General features: G+C 41.4%; 1 protein-coding gene across 1 annotated transcript; it reads right to left on the minus strand.

Moving 5' to 3' along the window:
• Positions 1-56: 56 nt before the first annotated feature.
• On the minus strand, positions 57-22318 carry LOC111226204 (filamin-A-interacting protein 1-like). Its single transcript, XM_022751321.1, has 6 exons — positions 22159-22318; positions 11315-11609; positions 10772-10945; positions 10227-10405; positions 1581-4389; positions 57-720 (listed from the first exon to the last, which is right to left on the minus strand). Exons 2-6 carry the CDS (start codon positions 11600-11602, stop codon positions 514-516), a joined length of 3657 nt encoding a protein of 1218 aa, XP_022607042.1. The 5' UTR covers positions 11603-11609; positions 22159-22318; the 3' UTR covers positions 57-513.
• Between the last annotated feature and the right edge of the window lie 1581 nt (positions 22319-23899).

The following is a 23899-nucleotide window of genomic DNA, read 5'->3' on the forward strand; positions in this document are numbered from 1 at the left end:
CTGTGTTTCTCATTTTCCTACATAGGCCTAAATGAGCATGTCACACTACCCTTTGAAATCACTTTTATTTGAAATACATAGTAAGTACAAATCCTTCGCAGAAAAAATAAACATAATTTACATGAAAACAAGTATTCTGTCCTATAATGTGTCCATATAAAATATATCAACAAACTCATATATGTGAGACAACCACTCAAAGCAAGAAGCAGTTAGTAGCAGCAGTCTGATATACGTATTTTACCCAAATGCCCATCACCATACACACTGTAAGTACAAAGAATATGATTCCATCTATATGACAGAAATAGGTATAAGACAAACAAGTACAAAAGACTTTACAAAATTAAAAATGAATGGCTTGCTTAGTTACAGATAAATCCTTCTGTGCCTTTAATGTCTAGCTGAGTTGTATAGAGACATCAGAGCTTTTTCCAATTGTGGGTGTTGTCTTAATCTATGTCACGCACCATATTCAGATATGTTAAAGTATTTTTGGTACTATTATTTCAATCAGGCTTTTCCTCCATTTTGTAAAGTATTGCTATTCACAGTGGATTTCTTAACTTCTATCCTCATAGACTGAGTTTCAGCTCGTGACTCCATCTTCACTCCACCCGATATCCCCAGGGATCCCAGCACAGCTTTCCCCGTTTTCAGGCTCTTGGACATTGGGATGCGGGTCAGCCCTGTGCGAGGTGGCTGGGCATCATGCCCAGTCTGACAATAGGGAGAGAGAGCACAGTTTCTCAGGCACAGGAATGAAGACAGGGGAGAATTGAGTGGAACATAGAGAGTAAATAATGGAAAAGGGGCAAAACCCATTACTAGAAAAATGGGAGAATTTCTAAACAATGTAACCAATCATATGCACTACAGGAACGGTGTGAATTAAAAATGTAAATATTTATCCATTCTTTCACTTCAATCCCAGTGGGTGAGCATTTGTCCAGGCTAGGTTTCAGTGTGCTGTTACTAGTGCAAGGCTGTTTTGTGTCAGCCAGAGGGCACTGAGCCCTGCATGGCTGTTTATGAATGTAAATACTGCGTAACAACTATAAATTACAGCATGACTGCAGCAGGGTGGCAAAATGCAACATCATTAGCTCTGCTGTTGTGAGGCCTGCCCATATGGCCATTTCTGTCACGCTATCCATCTGATCCACAAAGATAAAGTTATAAGGGCCATTGAAACACCAACACAGTTGCATCCACACCCATTTCTAACAATGTGAGATTAAGCTGTTATTGAACTGATTTTACCTTGTGAAATATCACATGTGTAATATATATGTATATGTACCATATATGTATATGTGTGAAACCATTGTCAGCCTCAAATCTTGTAAATATTTCACTTTTGAATGATGAGAATTACATTTTAATTCAACCTTCTTTCTACCAAAGCTACTTTGTAGAAATTACGTCCAATTAACTGTTTGCAGAAATATTGCTGCTGAATTTCTTTCCACATCTTTTTCTTCTTTTTTTAATTGGGATGGAGTTAAAAATAAAGAAACAAAACAGGAAAATGTGTTATTTCATAATTCGGATTAACAGAACCTTTAAGTTAAACTTACCATGCTTTGTGTTGGTCTAGAAGTGGTGGATGTAACAGGGGAAATGGTGATACTGCTCATCACTTTGCTCTGTGTGCTCCTCGTGGCAGTTGTGGTGATCTGGCGAGGGGAGCGCAAAACCGTCCCAGTTGATAAGGTCATTTCCTTGCTCTCTGTTACAGCAGCCACCGGCCTGACTACCATCTTTGGGGTGATGCTGTTGCCTAGATGAATATGGATCTTGTTATCTTCAGTGGTGGTTATGATGCTGGTGTTGTTGTGGCCCTTCCGTATAGGCACTGGCACCATCTGCTTCTCCGGGGTAACCTTGAACACAGCTCGGCCCATGGTCATCTCTTGGGGCTCCGGGGAGGCGGATGCTTCTGGCACTACAGCAGTGCTGACTGTCATAATAGAGACAGGGGACAAAGGCCTTCCTGAAGCATTGGAGGAAACTCGGCTGCTTTCTGGAGACTTGGCTCTCGATATAGCTGTGATGGTGACTGGAGACTTGGCTCTTTCAGGGCCCTGAGGTCCAGTGATGGGCTTTCTCCTAGGGGTTGGGGCAGAGTATGTGGGAATGATTGTGATTCTGGATTTAGGTTGAGATGGGTTGGGGCTGAGGGGAGCTGAGCTAGAGAAAACGTCCTCAGTAGTAGGGCTACTGATCTCAAGAGTGGCCATGTTGTTTTGATGGTCTGGTGTGACTCGGATGTGTAAAGGCTGGCCTTGCTTTGGGGACATGGACAGTTCAGACGGCAAATGATCCCCATTAATGTGCAGAGGCTTTTCCAAGTTGGTCTCTTGAGGAGTGTTGTCCTTCTTCCTCATCCAGGGAATCCAGGATTTCTTCATGCCTAGGTCGCTGCTAGATGAAGGACAACGCTCAACAGCTCCAGTCTTTTCTGTTGGCTTCTTCAAGCACCTCTGTCTGAGGTTGCTCATGATGTGATTTTCTTCTTGAACAGACTTCCTGATAAACACAGCTGGGGTATCCTCCTCTGCTGGCCCAGTGGACGATGCCTCTGTCTGCACTGCAGTGGATGTCACAGCAACGTCCACCATTCTCCTCCCATTCAAGCTGGGCCTTAGTGCTCGACTGTGGCGCTTTGCTATCTCCAGCTCTTTGGTGAGATGGAAAACTTCAGTGCCCATGTTCTTTGCTTTCTCTTCCTCTTCCAAGAACCTCTGCTGCAGTAGAGAGTAGTCCACCTGCAACTGAGAAAGCTGGTCTTCTTTGTGCATCAGTTCATGGATCTTCTCTTTGAGGGCTACCACATCAGCCTGTAGTTCCCTGGTTTTGGCTTCCTCTCTCTTGCACCGTTGTTGGAGGTCTTCTTCCTGGCTTTCCTCCTCTCCTTTCTCAATTGCTTTGTTCCGTGCTATCTGATTCCTCATTTCCTCCACCTGCTGCGAAAGAATGTTGGCTTTGTCTTGTTCAGTCATGAACTTTTTCTCCAACATGTCATACTGATCCTCTGTCTTGATGAGATCTCCCTCTACCACTTCAAGTTGTTTGAGACGATTTTTCAGACGCTCAATTTCAAAGGTCAGTTCCTTAATTTTATTGTCTTCTCTTCTTATGTGGTCAGGCATTCTTCCCAGTTCACATTTCACTGAATTCTTCACTGATAGCTTTTCTGCTTGCTCAAACCCATCTAACCTCTTTTTCATTTGGCTGACTTTAGAATTAAGGTCCTTAGATTTATCAGTTTCATAATTGAGCTTAGTGCTTAGCTCCCCCTTTTCTATGGTTAGAGTTTGTACTTTGGTTTCCATCTCTGATTTCAACTTCAAGAGCTTTTTGCTTTCTTCTATCAATTTCTCAGTCACCTCCATAACCTTACCCTGCTCAACCTTGACCATTGTACTCAAATCCTCCTTTTTCTTCTCATCTGACTTCATTCTTTCCATCAGGGTCTTTCGTTCTTCCATCAAAGCAACGGTCAATGATTTGAGCTTACTCAAGTCATCCTTAAGGCTCAGCTCAGACTTTTCTAATTTGAGTTCTGAAGACTCAAGCTCTTTCATGCGGATCCTGAGAGCTACGACTTCATCTGAGAGCTCTTTGGTCAGGCCCTTCTCTCTCTCTAAAGCAGTGTGTAACTGTGCACAGTCAGACTTGCTGATGCTGAATGTACCCTCAAGTTTCTCTAACTCCATCATTCTTTTCTGGAGCTTCTCCACTTCCAGCCTGAGGTCTTTACTTTTGCTATCTTCCTCTTGTAGCCTCTTTCTTAGCTCCTTACACTGATTTTCAGTCTTGGTAATCTCCTCATCCTTTCCCTCCATCTCTAGCACCCGCTTCCGCAAGTTCTCCAACTCAGCAATCAAGTTAGAGTTGCCACACTCCCCTTTGCCAATCTTCTCCCTGAGCTCCTGCAGTTCCTCCTCAGATTTCCTCAAGGCCCCATTGCTCTCCTCTAGCTCCTCCACTTTGTGTGTGAGCCCCAAAAGTTTGGAATTGAGTTGACGGTTGTGGAGCTCCTGACTGGACAGCTTGGCACTCATCTCCTCATGTTGTTGGTTGAGCTTGGCAGATCTCTCTTTAAGCTCAGTCTCCAGGCTCAGCACCCTGTGGCCATCCTCCTGAGCACGCTCCCTGGCTTCACTCAGTGCCTGCTCCCGCTGTTGCAGCTGCTGGCTGAGTTCCTGGACACGCTGGCTCTGTTGGTCCATTTGCTCCAGGTGCTGCTGGCGCTCATTGACCAACATCAGGGCAAAGGACTTCAGCTTGACCAGCTCCTCTCGCACCTTGGCCAGACGTTTAGAGTGCTCCTTCTCCTTTCTCACCTGGTAAGCTTTTTCGTTCTCAAGTAACCTCTTCAGTCTAAAAATGTGAGGAGAAAAAGCAAAGGCATTAGTCTGGTGTGTCATTAATTTCAAAGTCAGCATGTATCTTTGCATGCCATGGTGTCACAGAAATATGAATTATTTGTACCCCAGAATGCAATGTTTTTTCCCAGTTAATGTTTCAATGGTAGTTTTAGTATCAAAGTGTACCCTCTCTATGGAGGTTATAATCTCAAAACACATCACTGTAAGATAAAAAACCAAAGATACAAATTTTCTTCAAACACATTTAAAGTATTATTTACAGACCCTTACCACACACAAGATTATATTTGGGTGCTGACACTAGATCCAATACTTAAAGAAGTTTCTATCTAAGACATAAAGAGAATTTCGTTTTTTACAATATATTGTGCAATAAAGAAAATATCATAGATGCAATGCTACTATGCAGAAAGCAATAAGATCAAGAGGGAAAACTAGCAAAGATCTACACTACAACTACCAAACACTATTTTCATCCCTGTTGATGGGATAGAAACTAAGAACAAAAACTGTTCAAGAAAGTTTAACACCCCCTCACCAAGTGGTCTTCTCTTTTCTCTTGGCTTCTTTCTATGCTGCTCATGCACATTCTCATCTCCGGTTCCAACAAAATGCATGCAAAGCAGAATGAATGCAAAGCTGCATCGTCTCCTTGTACTCTCACAGGGACAGACTAATACAATATTCCACCAGAACATTTTTGCATTGCAAAAGAAAGCAAATTAATAGGCACAAGCACAACAGGGAAACTTGTGCATATTCTACAGCTTAAACATCCTCTAAAGGTTCAAAATGAGCTTAATTTATGACATACCCCATCAACTCAAATGGGGTTTGTTTCACACCACTGAAAAAAAAAAAACATTTAAAACTTACCCACTATGGATGCTCTACAAACAGGCACATGAACATTTCTGCCATTATATAAAATCCACTCAGAATGCATAAGAAGCAGCAGGGGCCTCCTTTTCCACAGATCTTCCACCGTCACATTCCAAGCATGTTATCAGGACAATGAAAGGTGAATAAATACTGTGGAGTACCACCGGACCTCTAGTGAGTGATGTCACCTCATCCATATAAGGCAGAAATGTGTGTATGAGAGAGTGTGTGCTGCTCTGCTCTGGACACTGTGAAGGGGGTGGGACCCTTGCCACAGGAGGAGTGTTTTGGCAAAACTCACCCCAATTTTCATGCTTTCATAAAACATGGCATGTTTGAGGGGAAACAACTATGGACAGTTTTTTTATTCAGAAAGTTTAAAAACTTACTAGAAAGAGATAGATTAAAAGTAGATTTTGAATGAATAGATTTCTCAGACAAAATCAGGTTCAGTGCGAGGTTGGTGCAAATTGAATTATATCAATTTTCCAAAGTGCACAGGATATTGCCTCTGAAGACCGGAAGCCATAATCTCACTGGTACAGGAGACAGTAGAGAATGTCTGCTGTAGTTCCACTCGAGGGGAAACTGGACGTGAATGAGGTTCCCTGCAAAGTCTACATGTGATGAGCAAACCAGATATGGATGAGTTGAATGTCTCCCTTGAGGTAAAGAAGATCTGGGAGGATTGAACGTAACTATGACAATAGGTTTATGAAGTGCTATGTCCAGACTCTTGCGTGGAACTGCATAGATACAGTTAATCATATAACAAACCACAGTTTTCACAACCCTAAATCTCTGCAAATGAATTCAATTTGAAATTCTGTTGATTCTCAGTTTGTACATGGCAGTAAACATTTAACATTGATTCATGTTAAGCAGCTTTCACTGCCAAGTAGGATCAGTATTCCTGGCTACTGTACAAAGGAGCCATCCAGATCGCAGAGTGCGCCCTTAAAACTTACACAGTCAGATGTCACTGACACCTTAGAAATTGGCACTCTAAAATTACTTTCATGCAAAGGTCAAAGTCATGATGTCAGTGGTATTTTGCACTGATGGACAAGTCATGTAAGAACTATAGTTTAATAGTTTGTTCTATGTTACATACTTAATAACTATGGACAAATTGCTGGCTGTGTACAGTATCCAGTCCTAAGTGGTAAATAAAAATACTTGGCTGCAAGCTATGAATGCACATGCTCACTCACAGGAAAAAAAAGGTTGTAATACAGAAAAGCAGACAAACTAGAGACAGACCTTCCCTAAGAAACATGTCATTATTTTGTACATTAAATGCATGTTAATCGTTTAGTTTTAACAGTGCATTTCAGGTTTAAGAAAGTTGTTTGAATGAAGGTCTCAACTTCTTAGGCTACTACAAAGTATGTGTAAGAAATAAAAGAAAAAACATTTCTTAAGCAAGTACACAGGTGCAATCTATAAGCCAACATCCACAACTATTTTTTTTCCATCATGGAACAACATTTCATCCCATGTTTCCTGGGGAATGTGCTCAGAGGCACTGCAGCCCCCCTGTGTCAGGAGGCTGAGGACTGAAGCAGATACAAACTGCCAAAAAGCTGTCAAAACACTGTTATACAGTAATGACCTCTCTTGACAGAGAAAAAGCATTAAGTGTTAAGCAAGAGAGGCAGTGATAATGTACAGTATGGAAGACTGATATGCTGCTAACAGAGAGAAATCAGAAGCAAAGTGGACGTTAAGGCTATTAAAAGGCAACTTCAGTGGATCTAGACATTACTGTTTGCACATTATCTGCTGACAGATTCTTGAATAATGTGTCGACTGTGTGGTACGGCTTTACATGACAAGAAAACAATCATTTTAGTTTTGGATTTCAGGCTTTCCTTTTCTGTGCGTGACTTTGCATTATTTAAAATTCCCTTTATGAATGGGAGCTGTTTCTTCCGTTAATCATTACACATACCACCATGCCACTTAAATATTTTAACTTCTTGACATATAAATTGTTCTGCTGTCTGAGAAGGTGTTAATCGCTGATGGCTACCAGTCAGAAACAGCTAATTCAGTACCCATCCTCTGCATTCCTGCAGAAGTTTGGCACAAGACCTTTGACTTTTCTCTCTTCACTCTCACGCAGATGGCTGGAGGAGAACACATTGATAAGGATGAGATGATGACACGCCTCCAACTCACCTGAGAGACTGGATGTCAAAACAGACATGGCAGATTTGTGCGTGCTTCTGTGTTGGTGTTGGTGCTAATATTTTCATGCAAACTTCCTGTTTTTGTGACCTTCCATGGCTCTCATTCTCCGGGCCAGTTTTATGTCCTTTCATGGCAACAGATGCAGAAGAACCTGGGCTCTGCAGGTGCTGACAGAGCAAGACCTTTACTTTCTCTGTGAGGTGACTGAGGCCTGTGCATGAGCCAAGGAACCTTCTGGAAACTACCTGGCATTAGAAGGAGGTCAACTCTTTCTTGCATGCAAACCAAGGATCAAATGAAAGTAAAGTGGTAAGTTCATGATCCACACGATTTGCACCATATGCTTTAAACTGAAGCCTAAGCTTGCTGCCCCCCACATTAGAGGGTTATTATGATCTCAGGCCTTTATTTTTTTAGCCATACTTGTGGCTTAGCTCTAGAGATGGCAATTTTCATTCAGTTCTTCACCCACTTTAGAATATTTCAACAACAACAACAACATGGATTGCCATGAAACCAACATTCATGCCCCCCTCAGTATGGACTGTAATAACTTCAGCTGAAAGCATCACTATGTCTAAATACAGCCTCACAGAGCTGTCACTTTTCTCACAGCTTCCTAAAGGCCCAAATGTACTGTCACAACTACTTTTGCTAAGATGGTAGAATGCACAAATTTGCCTGCACATCAAAGTGAAAACCAAAAACTTGACTTTCATCTGGTGATCTTATCTCTGCTTGACTTCTCTGTGCTCATTCATGCATACACTTTGCCTTGGGATAGATGTGTTTTGAAGTTTGGTAGAATGTCAGTCAAACCAAATCTTCAATACAACATAGTTTGTGTTCAGCCTAATAAAACCCAAATGGTATAATTTGTACACACAACATAAATTCCTTAAGCAATTTGGCTGAAATCATAAAACACCCAACTTTACACTGGATATGTTTTTATAGCTGCACACTAATTCACAATCAAAAACAAATTCATTATTGAAAAGTTTTTAACCATGACAACCCTCTTTCCCCATCTCATGAAACCAGACGGAGGAGTAGATGTAACATCAAGCTATGGTCTGCTGCTCATTTCCCAGCCCTCTCCCTCAGTGTGTGATGGCAGCTCCGCTGTCATGATGTGATTTAGCTTCCATGGTCTGTTTCCTGTGTCCTGCAGTAAAAGGAATAGAAGTAGTGTGTGCCTCCGCTGGGTCAGCACTGCAAATGAACTGTTTGAAGTTTTGACAGTTCATGAAATGCAGCATGTAAGTGGTTTCTAGTCTGCTTTACATTCGACTGGCCATACAATATACACTGTACAATACATTACCGAAGCTCTCACTCTCTCTTGCTCTGTCACATATGCTGTCAAGACTGTTTGGAAAACTATAAATGCAAAGAGAACCACACATTAACTTATGTTAGTACAATCAATGCACACAATATCCCCATCTCTCAGGGTTATTGTGTGAGAATGGGCAGTGATGTGTTATGGGAAATGCAACAAATGAGATTCCCCAACAAGCAACAGCCAATTAAAGTCTTTCATCTGTGAGTACTTTAATTAGTAGGGCCTCCTTTCTCATACACATTCAGTGCACATCCACACCAAACTTGTTTGATTGCTGTGAGGCCCTTAACACACACGTGATGTAACCATCCCCTCTCTAATGTTGGAGAGTGTGTATGACCCACCCCCCCCTTCTCTCTCTACTCAACCTCTCATCCCCTATCTCCTCTTGACCAACAAGCCAGGTCACAACCTCAGCAATGACTTCATTACACAGATGATGTCATGGGAGATTCGTTCCTCTGAAATGCCCTTTATTCCTTTATTTCCTCCTCTTCCTCCACCCAGTGGCTTCATCTCCTCCCCTCTCTGTCCCTGACCTCCCTCTTTCCCACAGCAAAGAGCCTGACCCCTTCTTCACCTATAGTTTCCACTCTGCCTCCTTCCTCCAATCCCCACGCTACATGCCTCTCACTGTCAAAGGAAAGTATGTGAGGTTATCACTTCAGTAGCCACCCCCCCCCCCCACCTTTCTCCCACTCTGTCATGCTTCACCGGGTTGATGAGGCCATCTTTCACACATTCTCTGATGTTGATGCGTTCCTTCACCCCGCTGCTCCCTGGATTTTCTCACTTTTTTCACTGTATACATTCCACACTGGTTTTATTAACCATGTTGGTCCTCTAATTCATGTTTTTACTTTTACCCTTCTCTCTCTCGCCACAGTTCTCCTCCCCCACTGCCTTCACTCGTCTGTATTGCCAGCAAGTTTTCCATATGCAAAACATATTCTGGTTGTATTTGTCCAGCAAATTAAGCTATACTGACATCAAATATAGACCAATAAGAATACAGTAGCATTGAAAAGTGGAATTTTTTTCCACTCCATATATTTACAATCCATGATGAAAATGTATGTCAGCACTTCAAAAACTGCTAATTTTATCTATTTTAATGTATATTTATCTATGTTACACAAATGTTTTTGTATATGTATTTCAGTGTGCACAAAGCTGTGTTTTCTTCTTTTTCCTTGCTTCAGCCATATGTCCATCTCGTTTGGTGACCTTCTTACAATATTCATCAGTTAGATAACATCATTTAAATAATAACACAATTCTCTATAGGCCCATAAAAATGTAGCCGATGTGTAGGTTGTTTTGGAATTAAATCTGGTGCAGGGTCCCTATTGTCTTAATCACGAAGCAGTTCTGAGCCCCAGGTCCTCTTCTCTCCTCCTCACCTTTCTCTCTCCTGCTCCAACAGGTTGGTGAAGTCATCACTCTTGTTCATGTAGTCTACATGTTTGCGTTTCTCTGTGTCCAGCTCGTGGACGGTGCGGCGATGGCACTTCTCAGCGAGCAGCAACTGACCCAGCATCCGTCGGTACGTGTCTTTGTGCTTCTCCTGCAGTCGTTCCAGCTGCAAAAACGGCAAAGATGCACAGTCACAGCCGCACAGGGACATGCGCAAACACATGCAGGTACCCCGACACACACGACACTTTTGTAGCAACAAGGTGTTCAGGAATTTCAAATTAAACTCCACCTCTGAAATATTTTTACAGCTGATTTCTGGAATGTAACTGACAAAAAAAGTTCTAAAAGAAAAACTTTCTAACAAATTTTCGGCTTTTCCTCTTACTTTCCCAATTAGAAAAGTAATGTAGTCTCATGTTTTTATAACACAGCAAAAGCATTGTGAGTTTCCCAAAACCTGCTAATAGAAAATAAGATCTTTATCATCCCTAAGAGTTTGACTTATTTGGAGTTGTATTAGCCAACTGACCTCAGCCATAGGCTTTTGGTAGACGCTGTGGTTGTGCGGGTCAGTGCCAGTGACAAAGCCGTCTCTCTGCAGGGCCTGGAGGGCCGATGTGGGGGCCGCAGAGCCGTAACGTGATTCAAGGGCCTCTGGGACAGTCTGTTTGCACTTTAGCATGCAGATAACATCCTCTCTGGCCTGAAATCACACAGAAATATGAAGACATATAAATGATATAGCATTTTGGCTTAACTGTTTGAAGAGAATGGTTTCCACATTTCTCCAAAATAGTCGCTTACTGAACATATGGCACATTTGCCTGCATATGCAGGCATGTTAAAGTGCCATTTCCAACCACAAGATGGAGCTATTGTGCAAAAAAATTGCAGTCTAGCTCAATCCAAAGCATACATAGGCACTTTGCATTCAAACTGACTTTGTATTCATCCACAATGCCTTTCACTGTTTTCTTCCCCTCATTATTGCACTTACCATACTTATTACAGCAGGTCAAAGGTCAAAGGGATACAATATGTCACATACAATGGGGAACAACATCCAACCCACCTGAACCTCTCCCTCCATGATGCCCAGCAGTTTCAGTAGATCCTCTTTAGACAGATCCATGATGTCCCTGCTTTTTTCTCCAGCCTCAGGGGAATCCAACAGTAGCTTCTCTTTGTCAGTGATCACCTCAACCTCCACCTTTTCCTCATCCTCATTCTGCTGAGCTTTGGCCTTCAGGCTCTTCACAGGCAAACCCACTTCCTGTTCTTGGCTGATGTCATGGTCGTCCTGTGGAACCCCAAGCACCCCATTGGCTGGGCTCTCCACCCTGCTGCTTTTGGACCTCATCTTCTATCTGTACCAAAGACAGAAGAGACAAAAAGGTTGTTTTGTTTTTTTACAGCAAATATCTTGCATACATTCCTGTTCATGAACAAACATTTTAAGTGTCATTTGAAAGTTTGGCCTCTGAATATCTGTCTACTGTGTTACTTCAGGTTCAGTTAGTGCATCACAGTTTACAGTGAGTTTTATGACTTTGGCCTTGACTACCTTTCCTCATATCACAACTCCCCATGGGCTGCCTTACTGACCCACTTTTACCTAGTACACTCACATAAACACAAACATACTCTACACATACACAGGATTGCAACTGGATGATATTGTCCAATGTAACATTCCTAATCTGGAATAAATATCCATAATTACCCAGCACTGTGTGTGTGTTTGTGTGTTGTATGGGGGCGTGTGCATTCCTGACACATCCCATTTTCTCACAAGGGTTGTGTATCTCATGCTGAGTGTTGATGTGTCTGGAAGCACATTTGTGGCACTCCTGGGTGCTCTAGCCTTCTCTCCTGACATTAAAAATCGGAGTCAAACTTTTTATCCACATCCTGAAAATAAATCTGTTGATGACAGACTTTAAATTCAATTCTACTACATTACTCACTTTTAACAACACTGTTGAGGTGACCTGTAGTATGCTTTAAACTTGATTACTTAAACACGCAGTGAGCTAAGAGAATAACATTGAGAAGTTACAGCAGGGCATACAAGTGCTGTTCACAGCCCTATCAGATGGGTTCAACTAGGCTACCTCTCACCATGTGTCATGCTCCAAACGTGTTCATTTGAAATTATGTATGCTAAAAGTGGATAATTGTAATCTTTTTTCATACAATTGATGAATTCAATTAAACTGTTTATCAGTTACTTTTAGCTGTTTCAACTGTTTATCCAGTACTTATAGCGAACTAAACTGTTGATCCATTACTTTTAGATTACAATTTCAAGTGTCTATCCAGTACTTTTAGCTGTTTCAACTTTCCAGTACTTTAAGGTTCTATTTCAACTGTTTATCCAGTACTTTTAGGTAACTAAACTGTTTATAAATTACTTTTTGCTAACTATTTTAAGTATTTATCCAGTATCTTTAGCTAATTATTTAACCTTTCCTGCCCGCTTGCTAACTAGTTTTCACAAATTTTCAATGGTGAATGTTGTAGATGACTCGGGTCAGCGGGGAGTGTGTCAGTCAGTTTTTCGTATTTGATCGTTCACTAATGACCGTGACACGGGTACCTCATGTCCCTGAACCCTGGTTGAGAATCACTGCACTAAATAGTCAAAGTTGCAGGGTCATCAGCTAGAGGTTTGCATCTCTTTGTTTGTGTGCGCATGCATGTGTGTGTGTTTAAGCTCCATAACAACAACCATGAGACACTGTGCAAGTGGATTCTTTGTGATCAATTTCAGATATGATGTCAACAGCACTTTTTAATTACAAACAGAGAAACGCCCACCCGCCCCTAAAATCCCCTCCATAGCACCCTGTTGATGTCATAGCACCCTCACATCTGAAGCATGCATTGAGACATCCTGAGCAAGTTCGCCTAAAAGTCCAATGATATAGAGACTGCAATGTGGAAGACAAAGTGGAACATTAATAGCCATTTGAATCAGTTTAAATAGATGGTAAATGTGAACTGGCTGTTACAGACTGTTAGAGAAGACAAACAACACTTTCTATATGTCGAGTGGCTTGAAAGCAAGTATATCAAAGGTTTTGGTTCACATGTAGAAAAATGTTTCTCTTCTTCTGTAATAGCAGTCAGCAAAGTTAAGATTGCACTGAATTCTAATGATGCTTGAAACCAGTCTCTTTGAATCCCACCTGTTTCCAGGAAAAGACCCAAGCACATTAGAGAGAAGGGTGCAAGATAACACAGACTGCATCTCTCAGTTCAAACAAAAAAAAAAGAATAAAATCTGACAAACCAACACATTAAGTGCATTCCTTATCTTAGTTCTGGGAGTTCAGTGAGTGCACATTGGCTCCAGGGAGATGTGGTTTAACTGGAGATTAATTGCAGTGCCTTCTTTCCTGTTCATAACTATTAGTTTCAGCTGTGGGCTCACTATCACTGACTCAAATATCGTAGTACAGCAGCACAAACAAGTGCTTCCAATGTTCATGCCACCATTCAAGCAGTGCCAGGGAGTCTGTATGACACGCAAGGTTGGAGGGCATTAAAAAGGGCACCACTGGGGCATGAGAGTGATGAAATGTAGAAACATGTGCAGTGCTGTAAATGACTTGGGCAGAGTTCTGCTGACAAAATGGTTGACACTGAGTTAAGCACTCTACAGTTTATTTTTAATTTCTGGGTTGATGCCACGAAAATCCACAGAAGCTACTGTAACAGCTTGCCTCATTTTCGGTGTCACTCCGGTCCAACATGGCAGGCAGGAGAGAATGGGTGTGTTTGTAGTTATAGTTGAGAGGTATATGACTATAAAAAGTTACTATAAAATAGAAATTCAATTAAATATAAAGGAAAACAAATGTATTATTCCAAACAGACCTTGAAATGTATTAAATACACATATATACAAAAGTGTTGTTTTTGATTAATTGCAGAGGGTCTGAACTTCTGGCAAAAGACATTTTCACTGTTGCATGTACACTGCCAAAACCCTAAAAAGTGGCTAAGTTGATATATGTCTCTGTGACCTAAGCAATTCCGTTTTTTCCATCAACACACTTAGATTCTATTTGGCTCTAAATAAATACATTTCTCAATTGAACAGACATATCATTCATTTGGAGTCGTGTTTATGTTCAGCTAATAAAGTCAAATATTCACTTTCCTTTTAGCTGTTTTACGGTTTCCACCAATTCCAGGGGGAATTATCTGGCTCTTTAGCTGCTAAATGCTCCACCATGTTCACTCACTAGTGGCTAATTCTTTCTGTGTACTGTTTGGGCAGGTGGCATACAGACAGTGTTTAGAGCTTTTTCCCTGAAAACGGTTGCTTGTTGTCAATAGAAACAGTAAATATGCAGGCAGTAAAACCAGAACAAGCTTAAAGATACTAAAACCCTCTGTAAAACAAAACTGCAGAGTTGGGTGATAATTCTCTGTGATAATCCTTATTTGCTCATATAAAAATATTCATTATACCAGTTTCATCAAAAGGACTCAACTACACAACTCCAACCTTCCCAAGTTGCACATATTGGTAACATTTCATAGTTTCCCAGACAGCTGTATGAGATAGTAGTAATCACTCCAATTTCATGGGTTCTGTTGATGACAAGATTTAGTTTGACAAGACTTAGTCACAAAAGTCTGTTTGTCATCATAGCTTATTGATAAGAAGTCTTTGTCATCAATGTCTTCGCCGTTTGATCCACCTTGACTGGTCACTGCAGTCTTGATTGTAGTGAATTCTCCACCGCAGCAAATGGGGATTCCTGAGCCACGTGGCCTGCATTCCAGTCTGGCATGCAACATTCCCAGTTGTCTTTATGGAAAATAAAGGAGCTCTGGCAGACAATAAGCCTTTACTCTGAGGTCTGCGCCAACCCGCCACAATGCCCACACACATTCCTGGCATCTAAACCGTCAACACAATGTCACTGACTGCCAGGCATCTAATACCTTGATGCTTTCTAATATGAAAGGGTGGCCTAATACCCAGTGAGACCCCAGTCAAGGCCTAAGACTAAATTTAAAGCAGGACCCCAAATCTATCCCAGGGTTTGGGCTAGTCCAGCTGTCCCATCACATATATGAGTATTTATAGGCCCCACCAAAACACGTGCTGCCATTCCAAAGAGAAAAAAGGGGCTATAAAATTTTGTCATTGGTCAGCAAGTCAGCAGTAACATGTGCCAGACGGACACACTGCTTTAGAGTAGGAACAATTAGTCCATTAATTTATTAGTCGATCAACAGAAAAATAATCAGAAACAATTTTAATAATCTATTAATAGTTTTGGTAATTTAATCAAGCAAAAATGTTAAAATATTAACTGGCTTCAACTTCTCAAATGATAAGATCTGCTGCTTCTTTGTATTATTTTAAGTTGAATATCTTTGGACAAATGTAGACATTTAAAGATGTTACCTTAGGCTTTCAGAGATTATTAGAGGCATTTATCATCTGATTTTGTTTTACATTTCATTAACTAAATTATTAATTGACTGATCAAAACATGATTAAATGTTAGTTATAATCTAGTGGTTTTGTGATATAAGTCCTCAATGGCCTAAAAGATGGGTTAATGTGTAATTGTGCATGTAATCTGAATTTAAACCCTGTGTGTCTCCATGTACAGATATTCAAGTGGAAGAGCTGTAAAATACTTGAATCATAATCAAAAGCAAGATTAGCAGAAATGCAGACTGTTAGCAGGATGGGGTCTGGTAGCTCTAGTCCATGTCTGTGATGTTCATGTAGAGAGAAAAAGTGAGGAAGGGAAGAGGGCAGGAGATAGAAGTCTGGCATGTAGCCAAATTAATTTGCCAGAGATGAGGGATGAGAACAGCAGCTGCAAATAATGTGTTTTAGGAAAAATGATTAGTTTGATTCAGCGAGTTTTGACATATTCACACCACAAACCCAATGTGACCAAACAAGGAGTTAGAAATGTTCTTTGCATGCGAGTGTTTGGCAACTCCTTCTGCCAGAGGACACTGATAAAATGCGGTACGCTTGAGAAGCTCTTCCGTCCTTACAAGAAAAACACACAAGGCCGCCAAGATATGTGAATTTCAATCAAAATTGTAGCTGTGGATGAGATTCGAAGCTATAAGACAATCCATCTGATATTGAAAGTTTTGTGTGCACCTATTTCCCATGCAAGGGCACAAAGCTGCAGCCTGTTCCAGGATTTTGATGGACAGCACATTCCACCCCAGACGGCCAGTGACCTCTGGGGTCAGATTTTACGTAACAGCCATGTTCTAGGAAAATAAAGACGCAGTTAGCTGAGATGGATGACAAGCTTTTTCTGTTTCGAATACCGACTCAGACATGTAGTCATTCCCTAAGGATTTCACTTTTCAGGAGAATTCTTTGTCCAGTAATACTAAATTGAACCGTCAAAGGGCCATCATGGACAAAACTCAAGCATTTACAGCTTGTCTTACTTTAATGGTGGCTTCTATAAATAGCTCATAGCTACAATAACTCTAACGTTGACCTACCATACTGGAGCAAAATGTCAGCATAGGTGGTGGGTTTCATCTTGTAGTATTCTCCTGATGTCACATTAACTTGATCCTCTCACTGGAGCCTACAGTAGCATCAGCAGTTAAGGTTGCACTAATGAGCAAACTAAGAGGAATGTCAGTGCTTCTCTACATGTAATTGCTCATACAAATGAATTACTTGCTGCAAAGGACACACAGACACACTCTTTACATTATAAATAACTCTGCACAGGTAGTTCCTGAATCAGTAACTTATAAATTATGACATATTTATACTTGTTGTGCTGGTGGCAGTTTGTTAAATATTCACTTTGAAATCTTTGATGAACTCACATAATCCCTGTGTAAATCCACAAGAGCCATCGCAAATCTTTACAAGTTGAAACACGCTCTGACTTGGGTCATGCATTATAAACATCGGAGTGTGTGTGTGGGAGACTTTGATGCATATTTTATTCAGTCACACAACATGCAAACCCCATTGTTCTTAAAGTGCCATCAAGTCATCAAGCGTATGGATTGCTGCAGCTGCTGGAATACATGACTCACCTCCATCTGTCTTAATTAGTGTAATAGACAGTACATAATGGGAAACATGAACACATCCATTATTTCTAAGAGTTAAACGTATTAAGTTGTAGCCTCCAAACCAGGAGCAGTTTCCATAGCAACAGCATTAATTCAATCTATTGGGAGAGTCCATAAACCAAAACTGACTTATGAAGATTCTTCTGGTGTAATGGCACGACTGGATATCAACTTTACAGCATGATGATCAAGGAAGAGATCGAGTTCCGGTTGTTCTATGAATAGAAACAGCAAGACAACATATGGATGAAGCAGACCTAGATATTGCCCAATGTCATGGGGTCAGCTGTTTGTCTGAAGTTTGTCTCTAAATGCCTAGATCAGAATTCCACTGACTGAACTTCATGTGTTTGCTAGAGATCATAATGTTGCCTCACATTAGGAACCAAGCTTGTTTTGTGACTATCAATTTTTATAGGCTACATGTTGGACCGTTTGGCTTGCAAATAACGGCACATATATAATGTTAGCAGTTACTGAACAGGTTTTAAAGAATATTGTATAAAGTTATGCTGCTGCCACAGCTATATAAGAGCATTTGCAGGTAACAGATTGGAAGAAACTTTGTCTTTGCAGCTACTCTGGCATCTTTGCACTGTGACAACCCCAACTGAATCTTTGTCACTGGATCGTGTAATTTGATATCACATCCACAGACTGTATATAAAAAACTTTTTATATAGTCTGTGGGCACTCCTCAATTGTGTCTTCTCAGTGGCTTTAGTAACTGCTAGGGATAATGAAATCTTTTGGCAGCACGTGGACTGAAGATATCTTTAATATTAAAAATGATCACTAAGAAACTATTATCACTTTACACTTTACAGCGCCAAAATACACTGCATGGTCCTGCCTCACTGCTCTCATTAACCCATTTCCAGCAGCAGGCAGCTGTTGTTGGCGTGGCATTTTAGTGGCATATGGCTCTGCTGATGCCAGTATCAGTTTGTTTACTCGTCGGCCCACTGGAATGAAGTATCTCAATCTCAATAATGATTCAATGGATTGCCATAAAATCTTTTACAAACATGCATGGTTTCAAGAAGATTGAAGGCTACTGACTTTGGTGGACTTTACTTGTGGTGCCACCACACGGTTGACATTTGTGGTTATCAGTGAAATATTTCAACAATACATGGATTGCCAGTAAATTTAGTTCAGACATTCATGTTCCTCATGATTAATTGTAATCATTTTGATGATCCCTTAACTTTTCCTCCAGTGCTATAGGTCAAAAGTTTTACATTTTAAATCCGTTGTTTTATAACCAAACACCTGCAAAACTGCTATGTACTTTAAATTGTAAACATTAGTATGCTAACGGCCTAAATGAACATGGGGGGGTCAGCCCTATGTTCCCACAGCCCTATGTTCCCACATTTCTAAGAATGTTTTGAAAATCAGGCCCTATTTTCCCACAGTCTTATATGTTCCCATAAGCCCATGTCCACACTAACCCGGGTAATATTTATCCGGTTAGCCCTTCCGTCCACATTAGAATGGTGAATTCCGTAACTGAAAACGATGCTTTACAAAAACGATCGCTGAGGTGGATAAATGTGAAGACGCCGTGGAACGTGGATGCAAAGCGTTCTGAAAGGGTATAAAAGGGGAATATAGGGCTGTGGGAACATAGGGCTGTGGGAACGTAGACACGCTCCCAACATGGGAACATGGTAAGCATCAATGTATCACAGGTATAAGGCTGATCAGCGCGTTAGTATTGCCACTGTGTGACTGTGTGTTTGTCAACTTGTTGTGGACTCTTCAGCACCACAGAGGCCTGAACATTCAGCCTTAAAGTAAGCTGTTGGTCAGCTAGCAAACACATTACATTCTGGAGAGCTTGAATGATAATGTAACACTAGCTAACTGCGCTATTCCAGATCTTCCCCACCACTACCTATTTAAGTTTTGGAGGTGAGCGCTTGTATTGTGTTGAATTGTGTTATATCGTATCATTTTCACACAGAAGAAACTAGTTATCATAAAAACATGAAGTGTTTTTTTGCAGGTGAGACAGAAATAGAGAATATAAAAAATGATTGAGGGAGCTGAAGAACTCTGTCACCAACAGTTGTGTGAAATTACAGTGTGGTATTCAATCTTCAGCTCAAAGTCACAACCACAGAGACCAATAATCCTTATCTCGGTGCTTTCGGTAAATATATGCTGGCTTATTTTCTTCTCCTCAGGGACATCACTGGACAGATGAGGTCTCTGGGTAGCTGTCATCATCACACAGCAGTCTACTGGGAGAGTCATGACTATGTCACTCCCCCCCAAGAAAAAATATGGAGTAGAGAAGAAAAAGCATGGGTTGGTTAGAGAGGGTGGGAATATGATTGAGCTCAACTAATATTTCCCGTCTGTGGAATTTCAAATGTCTCTTACATCAAACCAAAAAAGGCTTTCCTGCTGAGAAAGATGCCGTGCCGAGAGATGGCCAGACACGCACTGTACGTGGAAAATACTTGTTAGCTTCGTAAGCTCTGATGAACCTGAAACTTTTGCAACACTCGTGATACTCCTACTGTATATGAACATCCCGAATGACCTCACTACCTCTAATATTATTACACGTCAAGAGCCAATTAACAACCAGTCTACTGTTTATAGCAAGTATGTGCTGCCGTCTTGCATGCTACATATCAAATGATCTTGAGAAGATCTTGGGTTGCTATGGATTTTGAGGACTTATTTTTAAACCGAGGGAGCATGAGTTATAAGCGCCACTGTTCTGCGCAACATCCAAATGTGTCTAAACTGCATTTTTGGAATTCAAGACCAGAGGCCCGTATACGACTGGAGCTGTGCATATGTCAGTGACAGCTGTTGTTGAGGCCCAACAGACGTATAGGGAAGACAGCGATGAGCTTCACCTCCCTACTATATTGTGTTTCTGTGCATGTGCATAGACATATCTTCGAATGTAGTAGCCCATATGCACACGCAACACGCAGGCAACGACACACATTCGTACAGTATTAAGAAAGGAATGGGGTCACTGAGTTGATAATGTGCATGTCAAAGAATAATGAAAGAAATGTGTTCGAAACAAGCAAGTCCTCCTATTTGATGCATTAGCCACTTCTTGCAACTGTAACACAGAAACATCACCTATCATCTTGAGAAGGGTTAAATATGATATTCAAGTCAGTGTGCTACACTGTCAGTTGAATATTGGAACTACTACATGAGAAAGCTCACAGCACGGAGATAATGCTACACCTCACAGTTAAACTATGTCACCCTCTGCGTGAGCAACAAGTCAAGTGACACAGACCTATGGTAATGTCATGAGGTAAGCCAGCGACACATTTAGTGCATCTCAAATCAATGCTGCCCCTGTAAACACCCAAGCTTAACCTTAAGCTTGGTTTCAGTTTAAACAGGGACAAAAATATTGATTTACAGTACGACTGATTCATTTACAGGATGAGACTGATAACTGCCCAGCCAGCATTCACATATCTGTCTTTTTCAAGTGGCTATTTGGCTGACTGAGCTCCACAGACCTTCCAGGGCATGTGCCGAGCAAGAGAGAGAGGATGTGCTTAGATAAAGCTGGAACGCGCACAAAAATGTTAATGAGTAATATCTCTGCAGCAGTTCTCTTTGTCTTGTTTCAGTGGTGATATCACTGAGTGCACAGAGGCCACATCAGCTGGACAGGGTAGGAGGCAGGGAGAGAGGAAGGGTGAGGTTGCACAGAGCCCCTGGACACTGACAGCAGCCTAAGCCACACCTGTACTGGATTCCCCCACTGCGAGCGAGATACATTTTATATTTTCTTCTTTTTACCAAGGTGATGTGTGCCTTGACAAATGGACAGCGGCTAGCAGGAGCCATGTGTCTCCTTCGAAAGGCCGATGACTTCATGCGGATGAAATGGAATTCATTTTGGCGTCATTACAATCCATAAATATTCAGGATGAAAGATGTCATCCTGCGGCAGCTTATGAATGCCTCCTAAGGATCTTAATGTTAAGCAGTGGTGTGTGTATTTGCACTTTGTGTACTGTATTTGGTGTGTGCATGTGCAGTGAGTGCAACAGTGAGAGCTACATGGCGCTGTAGAGGTGTTGAAGTTAGCAGGTGGGAGAGAAGTTGAGGGCAAAGGTTGCAAGTGTATGTGTGTATGAGTGCATATCATTCCCAAACATGATCTGACATATAAGATGAAATACTCCTCTTTTCCCCACATACTTAAAATCTCAGCGCAACATCACCCGTGTTGTCTGGAGAAGTTGTGGGCTTCTTCTCTTCCCACATGCAAAGCAAAAAAAAAAAAAAAAAAAAAAAAAAAAAAAGCTTTCACACTAAATGGTCTTATTCATACAGACATAACATGTGATACACAGAGAAAGGTTTGATTCATGACTCTCTGTTTTATGTATGCATTATCACAATGCCAAATCTGTATTGCCATTAACAGCACTAAGAGTAGTCACTTGTCTTCTCACGGGTGAGTAATTAATGCAAAATGTAGTTTGAATGTATAAAAAGTGAATGCTGAATTAATTACACGTTCAGGGAAGAGTTGTTTCATTCATATGGCTCAAATACAGCTCGAATGAAGCCAAGAGGGTAGACTTCTTTCAACCAGCATTCTTTATTGGCTCCATAAAAGTGATGAAAGTTCAGCAGTGGCACCTGTACCTGAGCCTTTTCCTGCATTTCAGTCTGAGAGCAGAACAGCTAACAAGTCCTGCTTTGCCAGAAGCACATGTCTCCAGCTGTTTCCCACACAAGGGCAAGAGAACAGGAACATTTTCATTTTAAGAAACTTAGGAGAAGCTGGCCTACCTGCTGTTGTGTTGTCCCCAGGTTTGAGTAATTAGCAGCCACACCACGTAATCCAAGAAAAAGGCACGAAAGGAGTCAAGTATCCACTAATATCCTTTAGCTTGTGTGGTCCACTTGTGGTGTCTGCTACTGAGTGGTGCCAAGAGCCATCTCAAGCTCTTCTCTCTCTCTCTCCCCTTTCAGTTCTTCAGGTCAGGCAGGGAATGGTAGAGAGCACTAACAGAGCACTGTAACTTCCCTCTCTCTCTCTCTCTCTCTCTCCCTCTCTCTCTCTATCTCTCTCTCACCCTCCCTCCCTCTTTTACTCCCACAGCCTATCCAGTTTTGCTCTGCATAGCACTCTAAAAACACACCTCTCATTTTCTTTCCCTCCAATCCTTTCCAGAAGTCAGTTGAAGAGTGTGTGAGAATAAAAGGCAGAAGGGGGGTGAAGGAGGTAGGCAGGCACTATTCTACTCACTCTCAGCAGTTGAAAGGGGCCGTTGCCCAGTGAGGAGAAAGGCAGAGGTGTGGTGTGATGTCCTTTGTCACAGGGCCAGATCTTTTCACTCAGCTGCATCCTCCATTGTCCCTCTCTCCTCTTTTTGACCAGAGTCACAGAGACTAAAAGTATAACTCTATATTTAACTCACCCATTCTTGCCAACATGGGTGCTGTTAGCAGCTGAGGCTAGCTGAATGCTAGATGTTTTGGCTGGCTAGCTAGAGAGCTAATTCTCCTCACTGACCCTTGGTGACAGCTGAACCCTACCATGTCATTCTCTCATGCTGGGAAAGTCCAGTGACAGCAGCCACCCAAGCCCCAACAGTGGTCCAAGGAACCACCAATTGCTGACTTAGGAGGGCTGAGTGTGGCCAAACTCTCCAAGGACTCTGGAAGCTACACTGCCTTTCTGGCCCTGCTTGTAGAAAACAATCTAAATTAGGCCACTGAGTTAAATCTGTGGTACAGTAATGTGCTCTGCATTGGTGGGAATAGTTGATGTTGCTGCCAGGGTACTGTTGGGCTAAACATGTGCAGGCTTGCAGTTGAGAGTAAACACAACTAAATTTGGTTCACCTACATTTTTATTTGTGGAATAATGTTTACCCAATTTTCAAGATTATCATAAATCCTGTATCTTGTAATCTTGAGTAGCACCAGGTAAACTTAGTTAAATGGTCTTTTAAAGAAAATGGAATTAAGCAATCAATTCATTTCAATGGAATCACTGCAATCAGTGGATTTGTTTGTGGGAGAGAACAAATCTGCCTCAAGTTCACGTCTGATGAAAACTCTGACCACCCTAAGTTTTGACCGATCTGTCTCAAATGTGCTGGAGAGTCCAAAAGAGGAAGCTATCGTGGTTTATTAGCTACACCGCATTGTGCACTTTGGTTAAAACCCCCTACACTTATGAGACAGGAGTCAATGGTACAAATACATCTTTTGAATAAACTGTGTGAATTTATTGCCCCATACAGTACTGGCCCAAAATGAACAAACTAATCTTTTCTACTGGTATTTTTATGAATTTGATACAAATCAAGTTTACACAGGTACAGATATACAGTATATCTACAACGTCATAAATTATATGCTTAGGGTCAAAAGCTTCTCTACGTTTCCGTTATTGGAATGGACAGAGGACCCAATACAGCAGTTTTGCCATTCTGTCAAAGCTGAGTTTCACTGAACAACTCTTTGCTGCAAGGTGAGTGTTGATATTTCCTGATTATTTTAATATCTGGCAACACTGCAA

The sequence above is a fragment of the Seriola dumerili genome, unplaced genomic scaffold (genome assembly GCF_002260705.1).
Source record: "Seriola dumerili isolate Sdu_G_001 unplaced genomic scaffold, Sdu_1.0 BDQW01000149.1, whole genome shotgun sequence".
Lineage (NCBI taxonomy): Eukaryota > Metazoa > Chordata > Actinopteri > Carangiformes > Carangidae > Seriola > Seriola dumerili.